Source organism: Periplaneta americana, chromosome 17 (assembly GCF_040183065.1).
Source record: "Periplaneta americana isolate PAMFEO1 chromosome 17, P.americana_PAMFEO1_priV1, whole genome shotgun sequence".
NCBI lineage: Eukaryota > Metazoa > Arthropoda > Insecta > Blattodea > Blattidae > Periplaneta > Periplaneta americana.
This window is the reverse complement of record NC_091133.1, coordinates 95249624-95264472: the sequence shown is the minus strand read 5'-3', so window position 1 is coordinate 95264472 and position 14849 is coordinate 95249624. Positions and strand designations below refer to the sequence as shown.

General features: G+C 33.8%; 1 protein-coding gene and 1 non-coding gene across 2 annotated transcripts in view; both read right to left on the bottom strand.

The window, feature by feature from the left end:
- LOC138692758 (gustatory and odorant receptor 63a-like) overlaps positions 1-13433 on the bottom strand; it is a 308176-nt gene extending 294743 nt beyond the window's left edge. The window contains exon 1 of the mRNA XM_069815952.1: positions 13374-13433. Within this exon, the coding sequence (XP_069672053.1) occupies positions 13374-13385 (12 nt within the window). The 5' untranslated portion in view covers positions 13386-13433. The remainder of the gene's footprint in view (positions 1-13373) is intronic.
- On the bottom strand, positions 6236-6308 carry TRNAR-CCU (transfer RNA arginine (anticodon CCU)). Its single transcript has one exon. It is a non-coding gene; the product is annotated as a tRNA-Arg (tRNA).
- Positions 13434-14849: the final 1416 nt, after the last annotated feature.

Genomic DNA, 14849 nt, shown 5'->3' with positions numbered 1-14849 from the left:
ATCATGTCCGCGTTCTTCGAGCTCTTGGCTTATCTAATAAACAGCTACAGAATGACGCTAATGTGAAATATTTCCTTAAGTCTTAGTGCTAAATGCAGTGTGCCCAACTCCAGAAACATGAAATTGGTCACAGAGGTGCCAAAAATTCTGTTACATTCCGCTACGGGTGTGGGTACTGAATAAATATACAGGGTGTCTGACTTAAGCCGTTCATTTTTGTTTAGGCAGCCAAAATAATAGTCGAGACAGGTGGGAGGTATTTAATGGTTTCGTAAGCGGAATGATTGATGGGTATAACGTTCACTGACATCATCACGTGAATGTTACGAATTTTAGTCTTCGTATGATAATTTTATGTCAAACACGTACTGCCAATCTGCTATGTTAATTATTTATTTTCTTTATCCTTTCCAACGTTTATTCCAGTCTTGGATAATGTTTTATCGAGCCATTTGCCCTTCTTACTTATAGTTCCTATAATATCATTTTCTTAATACGCAAGTTATATCCAATCCTTCAAATTAATTCATCTGTTTTGTTCCATTAGGAATATGCAATGAATTTTAAAGAACAAAGAGAGCAGCATTTTAACACAATTTATTAATTTATTTCAATATATTTTGAATATGTCACGCCTAGTGACACTACCATGAGAACGTCAAAAGCTAGATAGACCAAGAAAAAAAGTTATTATCACAGTGTAACAGATCATAATATGGTCTAAGACATACGAGATCGATAACAACCCGCATGGAATTGAACGATGTAGACGTAATTTTCTTGCTGGAACATCTTATATTTAATTGTTCTCTCGCTATCTTTCACTTTTGCTGTTACGAGCTTCAGATATTCAAACCGTCAATGGTTACCGGCGGTAGAATTCGAGCCTTTATAGCTACTGCTGTACAAAATTCTGATTCATATGAAAATACGATTGATTTGCATATTTGCATTTTAAAATATTGTATTAATTATAATATTACAGAATCATTTAGAATTGAAGTTCGATTAAAAAGTACACAAGGAAGAACCGGATATCGAACTCTGTCAGATAGTCGAAACATTCATATGAATATATCACTCCTGCTAAGAGTCATGAACCATCCTTCAGAGATCCGCGTATTATACAGGGTGTTAAAAAAGTATCCAATATTTTAGGAGGTGATAGTATACATCAAAACAAGAAAATAATGCCTAATAAAAATGGGTCCTACAACACATACTTTCTGAGATCTGAACACCTGTTCATAGAAGGTGCTCAATGTGACGTCCATTTATGGCAATGAATTTCTCTGCCCTACAATATAGCAGACTACTAGATAATCATACTGTAATTGACACCCCTGGCATGGAATAATGATACGTCGCAAGGAATACTGAAAACAAAAGTCTGGTTGCGGATATGAGCGGGGTTCAGCAGAGATGGTGCTGTGAATTTTGGTAATCAGCATGTGTACGCTGATGAAAATCCCCATGCAGTTGAAGAAACAAGGCATCAGCACCAATTTTCAATCACCTTATGGACAGGCGTTCAGAGATTAACTGGGGATCGTTATCAGGAATTTCTTATTAAAGTATTAAAATTCAAAGAGTGCGTGATTCCTTACCCCGAGGGGCAGAGGAATGCATTACCATGAATAGACGTCACATTGAGCACCTCCTATGAACAAGTATTCAGATCTCAGGAAGTATGTGTTGTAGAACCCATGTTTATTAGATATTAGTTTCTTGTGTTGATGCATGATAGCACCTCCTAAAATATTGGACACCTTTTTTAACACCCTGTAGATGTTCGTTTCTTTACTCTGCAGCATCGTATGAATTAATGTACCAATCAGTCCACCCAACCTACGATAATGTTGTATGTCTATTTATTATTATTTTAGCTGTTTTGACTCGTTACTTACACTAAAATACCAGCGGTACGAGTTAAAGAATTTCAACGATGAAAAATATTATGTTAATCCCTAGTCGTGCTGTGCGTGATGCCTAAAACAATTTAAGAATGACTTAAGTCACACACCCTGTAGAGCAATCAGAAATATTATGTTAAAGGATTGCAGAAATATGTTTTATTGTGTTTCCTGACAATTTATATTATTAAAAAATCAAAGCTGTGAATTGTATTCATATTCATTCCCAAATACTTTAACTTTAATAACGACGTAGTTTGTAAACAAAATATAAGTAATCATGTTATTTTATTAAAACACTAGCCGTACCCGTGCGCTGCGCTGCACCCGTTAGAAATAAATATAAAGTAATTACATAATTAAAATAGGACATTTGATCCAGGGAACATTCGTGTTTGATAGGAGGATAAATCGTTTAATATGTTACTTAATTTAAATTGTGTTTAAAGAATTAAAATGCGATCATTTCCGTCCAGAGAACACTCATTTGGTGCAATGACAATAAATTCCTTTAACATATTTCTTAATTGTTATTACATGCAACCATAGTTTAATGGACATTGACATCATTTAGATTTAATGTCTATACTTTATTTTACTTGCTATATGTTTCCATTGAATTATGGTAATAACTTAATTTTAACCCTTGTTTTCTACGTATTCAGTAAATGGCGTTTGGCCCACTATAGTTCTGAACCCTTCAAATAACTTATATTATATTATATTATATTATATTATATTATATTATATTATATTATATCAGAAGTTACTGTAATAACATTATAGCATTATGTCCATCTAGAGAAACTACACTTTCCAATGGTGAAATAATAATTAATTATACAAATCGGATAATTTAGCTTCCGATATTACTTCATACAAACACGAAACATTCTCTGTAGGCTATCTTTCATAGCTTTGTTGCTGTCCAAGGCTCCTTATATACGAAGTCATTTGTTTTTATTTCATTATACGGCCTTGGATGGCAGTTATTTTAATTTTAAAACTCATTTATCTAATTAAATATCAGTCCTATCAAAATGTTTCAAGGAATAAAACTTATCGAAAATTATTTTTAAAGAAACTTTTGTTATATAACATTTTTCATAAAAATCAATAATAAGCGAGATATTTCGATTTATTTAATTGAGGCCCCCTTATAACCACCCTTTTAAATAATGTATTTTGAATGCCATATAGCCTAAAATCTAAGTTACAACGAACTTAATTTATATTCCAATTTTCATCGAAATCCGTTCAGCCATTATCGCGTGAAAAGGTAACAAACATACAGACAGACAGACATACAAACAAAAATTTCAAAAAAGCGATTTTCGGTTTCAGGGTGGTTAATTATAGGTATATGTTAGGACCAATTATTTTTGGAAAGTCGAAAATTACCAGAAAAATTTCGGCTACAGATTTATTATTAGTATTGATTAATACTATATATATATATATATATATATATATATATATATATATATATATATATATACAATATCAGCCATAACCTCAATCAGAGGTAAACAATGATGTGTGACTTTTAAAATATACTCGTATTGTATTGTATTGTATTTATTAACATTCCATGGTATTCATACATGCTTACAGCTAGAATATGGAACAAGTCAAAAAACTTAATACTATTATAAAATCTTAATTTATAGTCACAGTCTAGATGAAATATATACAGACGAGATTTACAATATAGTCTACTAGTACAACACAATGTTTTAGTATCAATTTCATGAAGTGTTATTGAATGTCATGAATTCACCTACAGAATAGAAGGCGTGAGAAATTAGGTACTTCTTTAATTTGCCCCTAAATAATTTTATGTTTTGAGTTTCATTTTTATATCGATAGGGAGGCTATTAAAAATTTTTACTGCCATATAACGCACTCCTTTTTGATAGCACGATAGACTTGCCGATGGAGTATGAAAGTCGTATATACAGAATCTACAAATTAAAACCTGAAGTATCTTTTTTTAAATTAAACCAGAATAAATAAACATGAAGAATACTGATATTGGGTTTGCAACCCTTCGACCTCTATAACAGCCCCCATACTGCGTAACACGACATAACCCAACCCCTGCAGTAGTCAGGCGGGAAGCCACACTATTCCACGCATTGATTACCAGGTCTCAAAGACCATTTGTTGTGGTGGGCACTTCAACTGACCACCTCTAGTGCATGGTTTTTTCAGTCTCCAAACATACACGCTCTATGAATTTCACGTCTGGGCAGAGGAAGGGAACAAATTTATCGTTATGACAATCTTGTTTTCTTTTAAACTATCAATTAACATTAAAGACTTTGTTAATGACTGATTACCTTCCCATTCGAATCCACTGTCAACTTGTCAAGGGGAGATGATGGTATTTTTTAAAACTTTTTTCCTATTTGGTGTAAAATATTAATTTTTTGTATCCCTAGAGCTCATAACTGTAGCAACTCAACAAAATATAAATATTTTGAAAAAAATTTTTGGGGGCCCAGATTTGAAAAAAAAAATTACCCAATGCAGGGATTTTACCAAAACCGATATATCTAAACCATTTTTAAAGATAGATGCAAACAGTGTTTTGCAATGTACTTGCAAAAGCATGCTCTACAAACTGTCTGTAACAAAAATTTTTTATATTCGTCCCTGCGTTTGTAAAATAAATGATTAAATTTTAGTAACACTTTTTCGATTTCCTTTTTCGCAAATAAACTGACAAGTTTTAAAAACGAAATCAATTAACAAAAATCTGTCACAGAGAAAAGTTTCCTAATAGTCTAAAGAATGTGTGTTGTAAATTTCATGCATTTATCTTTAATAGTTCTAGAAATTAGGCCTATATCCATTTTTGTCTGGCAATGGAGCCTAAAAATGAAGTTACCAGAAACAACGATGAAGGGGGCGTGCGATTTAAAAATTCATAGCGCAGGAAGTTTAAAAATGGCGTCTCAACATTCGATATGGGCACAAATACCCACAAAATGTTATGCAATGCATTCCACACATATCAAAGAGTATTTTAAAGAATTTTTTAAAATTAAATTTACCGGAAAATACAATAAAAGGAGACGCGTGATTTAAAAATCTATAGCGCAGGAAGTTTAAAAATGACGTCTCAACATCCGCTAAGGGCACAAATATCTACAAAATGTTATACAATGCACTCCATACATATCACAGAGTATTCTAAAGAAAAAAATTGAAAATTTACTCATTTTTCACCAAAAAATATCGTCCTCTCCTCTTAAAAATAACTAATAATTACGATTATTTTCAATTTGTAATTATCACATCAAATATAAATTCGAGGGCCATTTCATAGGTTATGGCAACTATGTTATATCTTCCGAATAATCGAAAATGTGGCGAGTTCAGTATAAGTTACAAGTTTGTAAACCTGTTGTACACTGTATGTAATTCCACCGCCAGATTGAGTCTGTGTGCATTGTTGGCTAGTTGACAGCACACGCAAGACGGATGTAAGTAAAGTTGAACAGCGGTCATAAGTGAAAATTGCAGTTCTTCGTGGTAGAAATGCTCGTCAGTGTCATTCTGAGCTACGAGAAGCAATGGATGATAATGCGTTGGAACATCCTCCCTACTCGCCTGATCTCAGTCCTTGAGGCTTTGATCTCATTCCGAAATTGAAAGCTGCTGCGTGGGAACAGGTTTGCAAATAGGGAGGACATCTTAACAGTATTTCGACGAGAGGTGGAACACACAGACGAATCGCACACAGCCGATGGTATTCAACGTCTGCATCATCGTTGGCAAAGATGTGTTGAAGCATTGGAGGATTATTTTGAAGGGTGTTAGCTATGAGTAAGGTACTTTGTTTCCTTTTGTGCATAATAAAACAATGATTTCTATTTACGCATTTTTCTATTTCCCTTACCCATTGCCTCCTGTATCCGGACCCAATGTGATACTAGCATTGCGGAGCACATTCCAGTGACCTTCAATTGCATATAGTGAATTTCTATTCCTGCAGCTTTATTCACTGATGACTCTCGTATAATAGGTTATGCTGTGATGTTGCAAAAAATACTGAGTTAGGCTATATGCTATCAAGAAAATTTCTAGTTTTCAACAAATAAAGTGTAGTTTTCGATATACCGTCTGTTTCTCTGTGTACCGCAATTCATATTGAAATATTGCTGATATTCAATATTTATAATTCAATTCATAATGTGAACATGAAAATGAGACACATTTACTAAAATAATTATGTCTAAAACAGCTAAAAACCAGTTGCAACTATTTTTAACAACAAATGTAATAATGTAAGGATAATTTCAAGGGAAAAATTGTTCCAGGGCCGGGTATCGAACCCGGGACCTTTGGCTGAGGGCGCCAGCGCTCTACCGACTGAGCTACCCAGGAACTATAACAGACCCCGGCTCAATAAATTATTCCCCTTACATCCACATACCTCAAGTGGGTTGACAAAGTCAGAGCATAGTATTGAGTGCACACTTTCCATGTGACTTAAATTTGTGGTTTTCTGTTAACGAACAGTAATGTGTATTATACAAATCTGGCTTTCAAGCATAGCTTCCTGTAAAGCTGATTTGAAAAATCTCAAGGGAAAAATCCAGAAAGCCTGGAGACCTAGCGGAATAGGACCTTTGGGAAGGCAGAGACATAGATGGGAGGATAATATTAAAATGGATTTCAGAGAGGTGAGGTACGATGGTAAGAAACTGTGTTTATCTAGCTTGGGATAGGGACAGATGGTAGATTTATGTGAGGGCAGCAATGAACCTCCGGGTTCTTTAAAAGTCATTTGTAAGTAAGTAAGTAAGTAAGACAACTTAATACCATTATACTGTACATTCTCTTAATTTGTTTACGTTACATTTCACTAAAATTATGTCACCTGTAGAATTATGTCATTCGAACAATATTATCTTAAAATTCATTTTTAAGTGTTGGTCAGATAAAATGAATTTTAGTAAATAATATCAATTCAACGACTCATCTGACCAACACTTAAAATGAATTTTAAAAGTTTAATTTCCTAATTCAATTTTTATTTTTGTTCCTTTATGGAGAAGAATGGAGCGTGTGAAATGAACAGAAAGAATAAGAAACGAAACTGTGTTGGAAAGAGTGGATGAAGAAAGAATAATGCTGAAACTGATCAGGAACAAAAAAGGAATTAGCTGGATCAATGGTTGAGAAGAAACTACCTTCTGAAAGACGCACTGGAAGGAATGGTGAACGGGAGAAGAGGGGGGGGGCAGAAAAAGATATCAGATGATAGACAACATTAAGATATATTGATCATATGCGGACACTAAGAGGAAGTCAAAAAATACGAAAGATTGAAGAATGCTGGGTTTGCAGTGAAAGACCTGTCCCTAGGCAGAACATTATGAATGAATGAATGAATGAATGAATATAAAATTTAATTATTTCATAATTTGTTTCTACTGACTATTTTTCATCATCATCACCATCACCATCACTATCACCATCATCATCAATAACTTCAAGGTTTAGGCCGATGGTCTGTTCCGCCTCCAGAATTTTACCGGTCAAACTGGTCTCTTCAACGTCTCTTTGGTCTTCCCACTCGTCTTCTTCGTGTAGGTCTGTAACACCATGTTCTAAAATATATGCTATCATTGAGCATTCTTGTTATATGGTCGTACTAATTATTTCTACATTTTTCAATTAGAGTTGTTATACTCTCGATATTCAGTTCTTGACGTATGTCTTCATTTCTCTTATGGTCCTGTAGTCTAAATCCTGCTAGTGGCCTTAAGAGTCTCATCTCAGCGGCCTCAAATTCTTCTCTGTTGAGCTCTAATCAGATATTTTTCAACATCTATAAATTAAATATAAAACTTCAGTCTTATCTACTAGTTTCCCAATGAAAGACCTAACTATGGATTAAAAATAGAATGCATGCATATTTCCCATTACAAAGATGAAGAAATTATTGTTCAAATAATATTGACAAAAAATGAATTTGAAACATTGCACATCCCGCATTCTTCCTACTTCTGGGCTCATTTCATCGAATGGAAAGTCTTTATCAATATTAGATTGTGTAAGAGGATGAATTATAATGCGAGAAATGACTAACACAAAGGATTAACTCTATCCGTGGATCAGTTACTGTAACAGCTATAATGCGGGAAGTCCGACCTTTTTCCCCCCAGTTGTCCGAGTATAATAAAGCCTCCATTGTGTTTTAAAGCAGATAATCCGTAGCTGTCAATACCATGCAGCTTATAGCTTACAATTAATGAATCCCCGGGTCTTTACACGAAGCGCGACATTGTGTCTTATCTGTTATGTCACAATAGCCAGTTAATATTACAAGCTCCATCAAAATATCCTAACAATGAAGCAATTTCACCTTTTTTTAAGGTTTCGAAATATTTTCTCCTTTCAAACGGAATGAATGCTCCTTAAAATAGTATACGAAGATGATTACGGCTAGGATATCTATGAATTTGCATGTATTTAATATTAAATCAGAAATATCTATGACTTAGCATTGAAGGGTGCTATTCATACACATTTCGCTAGCCTGCGCTATGAGCGCGCTAAACTAGCCCCGGCTATCGACTGATTACTTGTACAGGATTCATATCATATCGCTAACACTAGTTTATGAATACGAAAAACGTTAGTTCGCTGATCAGCCACCGGAAGCCTGCGCTAAGAATGTCTATGAATATGGCCCATATTACCCTAGATCATACATGTAACAGATAAGTCATCCCTATGTTAAAATTGACAGCACTTTGAAGAGAACAACCGCCAGGATCGCCATCTGTCCTCCGTAAACGAACACGAGATGGCAGTACAGTCGCTAATGCAATTCAAATGGGAATTATAAAGAATCACATCAAAGATCATTTTCACACAGATCAGCATACAATGGCAGTTTTTCTCGACATCGCTCAAGTTTTGATACAGTCTGGCAGTCTGGTCTTATCCATAAACTACAAGTACTCACCATAGACGACGGACTTATACATATAATTCACAGTTTTCTCTCAGATCGAACCTTTCAAGTTAAAATGGAAAGTGAACTTTCAGCAGTTCAAAATATTCACTCAGGAGTTCCACAAGGTTCCATAATTGCACCACATCTCTATTCTGTCTATGTTCACGACATGCCACGCTGTGCTAATTGTAAATTAGGATTATATGCAGACGATACTGTGTATTACACAAGTGACTTCAACATCAACAATGCCCACATCAAGTTACAAACACAACTCAATGCTCTAGAAACGTGGCTTACAAATTGGAGAGTAAAAGTAAATATTGAAAAAACACAAGCTATCATATTCACCCATAGGAAACCTAAAAAACCAGATTGCCTTCGTCTCTTCTCAGAAAACATTGACTACAAGAATGAAGTTAAATATCTAGGAGTGATTCTCGACAAACGTCTGCGCTACAGTGAACATGTAGAATATGCAAGAAACAAAGCTCTGGCCAGATTTATTCACTTATACCCACTGATTAGATCTCCGTATCTTAACCTTCCCCTCAAAGTAAGGCTTTATATATCGGACATAAGACCAGTGATGACATATGGTTGTGAAGTTTGGAATTCCGCCCATCCAAGAATCATCAGAAGACTACATGCAATCCAACGATCAGTCTGCTTAAAAGTCACTGGTGCTGACTACACCACATCAAATGCACAGCTCCAAGAGATGTTACAGATTGAATCATTTTATGATTTCATCAAAAGAATTTCAAATAACTTTTCTCGAAAGTTACTGTATCATCCTAACCCTCTCATTCGAGCTCTGGCTACCTGAAGCGAAATTTGATTAATTAAATGCCTTCAAGAAAAGGATAACTAAGTTGGAACGAAAAATTATTTTAATATATTCTTATATTACTTTAAAGTAAAAGCCTTATTTATATATAAGGCTGAAACTTATGTACAAATCAACATCACGACAATAAAAAAAATGGGAATTATGACGTGACTCCTTATGTAACAACTAGATGGCAGCGTAGTAAACCTGACAAAAGTTGTTAACTTCAAAGTCTATAAGGCCGACCTATCTGGGGTATATATGATCTGGGGTATTACTAAATTTAGTCGTTTAAAATATGGATGATTATTAGGTCATAATTTTGTATTTTGCGTGTGTTGCTTTAAAAGGTCTTTTGGCGCAAAATACGGCCTGGTCCACAATAAACGGGAACGGGAAAGACAACGAGAACGGAAAAATAGTTAAAATACATATATTTAAATGTGAGCATCCACAATTAACGAGAAGCTTGTCGGAGCCCGGGAATGGAAACGTGAAAGTTGGCAAACTTTGCAGTTCTCGTTTCCGATCACAGTCTACTAGATTTTTTCTGTTGTCATCATAACCTATTTCTTGCTCGCATATTTTGATGCAAGGTGGCCGTGACATAATTTCTTCTTCGTGAATTGTTTCTAACTAACTCACAAATTCAGCAGAATCACACGTATATGCTACGTGTATATGTGAACAGATTACCATGAATTAATTCTTAAAGATTCTGTACCGTAAATTTTCATTACATAATTTAAGTTTGACAAAAATTTGTTATGAAAAATGTATGTAATTTACAATTAAATTCCTATCTGAATTCCAAACAAATTTGTAATCTGTTTACTTGCATTGAACTGAACGAGACAAAAGCATCGCTTTCCAAGTCCATTTGCAATGTTCGCTGATTGATCATATATTATTTAATACTGTAAAACACTATTTTCTGCAGTGAGAGGCCCGCTGATTCGGATTGCGTTTCCAATGTAACCTTTGTTCATATTTTATTGAAACATAATTACAATTTTTTTCACGTATTACGCCTTCAAACTCTAGGGAATATACTGAAATGGTAAAAACGTTACATGGATATAATGCGGTACCGGAATGACAGTGACGAGCAAAATGAAATAGATCCAAGGTATCCTGCCTTATGACGACTTCGTACATTGCAAATTTGAACCATCTGAATGAAATAGAATTGAATTTTTCTTTTTGACAAAAACTGTTACCTAGTTTCTTTTATTGGATTATTTTACGACGCTGTATCAACATCTCAGGTTATTTAGAGTCCGGGGTCCAGAACCGATAGTTACCCAGCATTTGCTCAAATTGGGTTGGGGGGAAAACCCGGAAAAAACTCAACCAGGTAACTTGCCCCGGACGGGATTCGAACCCGGGCCACCTGGTTTTGCGGTCAGACGCGCTAACCGTTACTCCACAGGTGTGGACTGTTACCTAGTTAACTATATAAGTTATGATAGGACTTTCTCTTAGGATATGGATAATTCTTACAATTTCCATTTCATATTCTACATGTTCGCATTCTTCCTTGCCCATGAAGTATTTTTATCTTGGAATTATAAGCGAACCCAAACATAATCCGTCACAAAAACAACTTACTAACTCAGCTACGTTTGTCTGCAGATAGCACATTTGCGAAGGATCAATAATTGATCGTGTTGATTAAGGCGCATTACATTTGTGAAAGAAGTGCAGAATACTTACGCGAAACTGTGAAAATTAGCTTCAGGGCCTAAAAACCTTCTAGGTGTGAAAGAAATAATCTTATTTTCTTTTTAGTACATAATATTCGTATCTATGCGTATAACTTTATAACATATAGAAATATATAGCTCATATGAACATACGAGTTTCAGTTCTTTATGTAAGTTAAGTAATATATTCGTCGGACGCTAGAATGAACCGACTCACGGTGGTTACTATAACTTGTATTTAATGAGTCAACATGAATTTAAAAAAAGAAAGAACAATAAAAGAAGATATAGTAATATGCGTTACAAGAGCGGTATGTTGAAGTTTTCATATTCGAGGAAAAGTTTGAAAAAGCGAAACGTAGTAGAGCTTTTTTCATTTCCGAGAATTGAAAGAAAACATACCGCTCGTGTATCGTACATTATTTTGTGCGAAGATTGTTTATTACATACCTGAAAGAGGAATTTCTAATTAGTTGCAATGAAATCTCCATCTTGGTTTCTGTTCAATGACGGCAAATTTGCAAAACAAAAATATCCATCTTCAACATTGTTGCTTTAAAATTTTTTCTGTGTTTACTATACTCCAGCAGGCCGTGATATACGTGATATACGTCTGGAGTTGTAGAGTTTACTTAATTTTTGCAAATATTTAAAAACAATAATTAACAGTGCAATTTAGGTGAACTTTCAGTGGTAAGTTTCCAATTTATAATTATTACTATATTGAACGTCTCTAAAAATAATATGTTAAAAGCCTAAAGCAGTAAAATCAATATGTCACTTAAGCGGTAAGAAGAGGAAAATTGTTATGTGTGTTAGGTTGGGAATACTGAATGTGGAATTTTAGACTTTCCGCGGATTGGTTTTGTGCGGAAACCAAGCAAATACGCACGATCTCGCACAAAAATATTTGTGCAACCATTGGAAACTAGGAATTGAAAAATAAAGAGAGTTAAAATTTAATAGTGTATAATCTACGTTTTTATTGTACAAATAAGTGTTGCCAAGCTTCCTGATGTACATCAATTCGTGAACATAGGCTAATGTTAGAAATTAAAATTTCTCACATAATAATCCTCTTCTCAATGATAAACATTATTTTAGAAATTATTAGAATTCCAGTAAAGAGAAAATCCAACGACGATTTACAATTCTCCATGTTAAGCCTAATAATGTGGTTGTGAAATGTAAGCAGGAATAAAGAGCCGATAATACCTAGCCTATATGTTCCAAGAAAGTGACATATTAGCAATTCCGTGTAGGCTTCATCCCGCAGCCATTTAAAATTAAGAAAGAATATCCCGATCCGATATTTCGCAAACGAGTTCACAAAACTAGTAGAAACGTTTCGCTAATGAGTGTTGTATTTATTCGCAAAGAGACTGTGTATCTTGTTAAATTTTGCAAACGTGCTTTTCCGGTTTGTCTTTCTTGTTTCATTTAGCTCTTAATATTAGATACCTATATAAAAAGAAAAAGCTCGAGATTTTCGATATCAAACCAAGATCATTTCATATTATCTAACTTCATAATAATTTTATTTCCGAACTTTAACCTTTTGCAGAGAGGATACACATTCAAATGTCAACTCTATTTTATTCGGTGAAACAAATAACGTTTTATAAAATATTAACTTTTTACATGAATTTAAAAGTGAGAGAAAACAACTTTACTAACTTACGATGTACTGTAAATTATTTATGACTCGCATTTTTAAATGTAAGAACACTTATAGAAAATAGTATTCAGAGGAATACAGCATTCCTCCTTAGTTTATAAAAAACTGATTATTACTATCATTACTGCAGCAACTTAAAACCTATTTCAAATAACTTAATCATCTTCTCTATAGACATATTCATACTTTACTTGAAGGCGAAAAAAAGAGATTTATAAATACAGATACACGTGTAATTAATAAACGGACAGTACAACAAACTCACCCCTGGTATCATCCATCACGACGACGTCAGTTAACTGAATGAAGCTTCAGCTATTCTCCTATAAAGAGAGACATACAGAAATAATTATACAATAATAATATTAACACTAATAATAATAATAATATTTATAATAATAATAATATTATTATTATTATTATTTATAATAATAACAATAATAATAATAATAATAATAATTATACAATAATTATATTAACAGTAATAATAATAATAGTAATAATATTATTTATAATAATAATAATAACAATAACAACAATAAATAACAAAAATAGTAACGGAAGAAAATTTAAAATTCACAAAAGTATCATATAGGCCTATTTCAAATTAAAATACGTGATAAATTTAAAGTTAGAGAGAAAATAAGAAAGGAAATGCGAAAAACGAAAATATGAATATGAAAGAAATTTCTATAGGATTTAAAATACAGACCTGATATCTCGTTATCACAAAATAAATTACTGTATAATTCAGACTTGTCATTGAACAATACTGCCTTCTGAACATTTATACAAAGTGAACGATAAGCAATGTAGGTTATGCTTCGAGATATTTCGAACAAATATGTTTAATACAATTTTGCTAGTTTTTGCTTCCTTTTCGAGAAAAAAATTATTTTACATGAAACATTTCATAGTGTATTTTGGGAAAGCTATTAAATTAATTCCCAATATGCTCAGTTAATTTAAGAGGGCAGTGTATTATGATTAATAAATGATTGAAAGAATTTTAATTTTGTTCTTTAAATGTGTAGGAATTTGATCCGAACAAATGTAAGTTTTTGTTCTGCAAACTAATTTTGAAACGTAATGCCGTGTAACAACGCTGTAAAGGTCACAGTATTGTCTGCTTAGGGAAGCAGAGATATGTGTCGTAGGCCAGGTACCCTGAACAGCTGGCATGCTCGAGACAACGGGTGAGAAAACGAGATATGTAAACATAACATACACGATTGATTTTAAAAGACGTCTCGGGAAATTTGATTCCTTGCATGTAGGTTAAGGGTTTTTGAGAATAAAGCACTTAGGAAAATATTTGGGGTAAGAGGGATGAACTTACAGGATAACGGAGAAACTTGCACTACACAAAACTGCACGCATTTTATTCTTCACTTGACATAATTATAAACATTAAATCCAGACGTTTGAGATAGGCAGGGCGTATAGTATACGTATGGACGAATCCAGAAATGCATACACTGTTAGTTGGGAGACCAGAGGGGGGAAAAAAAACCTTTGGGGAGGCCGAGACGCAGATGGGAGGATAATATTAAGTTGGATTTGAGGGAGGTGGGATATGATGGTAGAGACTGAATTAATCTTGCTCGGGATAGGGGCCGATGTCGGGCTTATGTGAGAGCGGTAATAAACCTCCGGATTACCTAAAAGATAAAAATACATACGTATGTAAGTTTACCAATTACCACTTCAAAATGAAAGTGGGAGGAAACTATTTCTAACT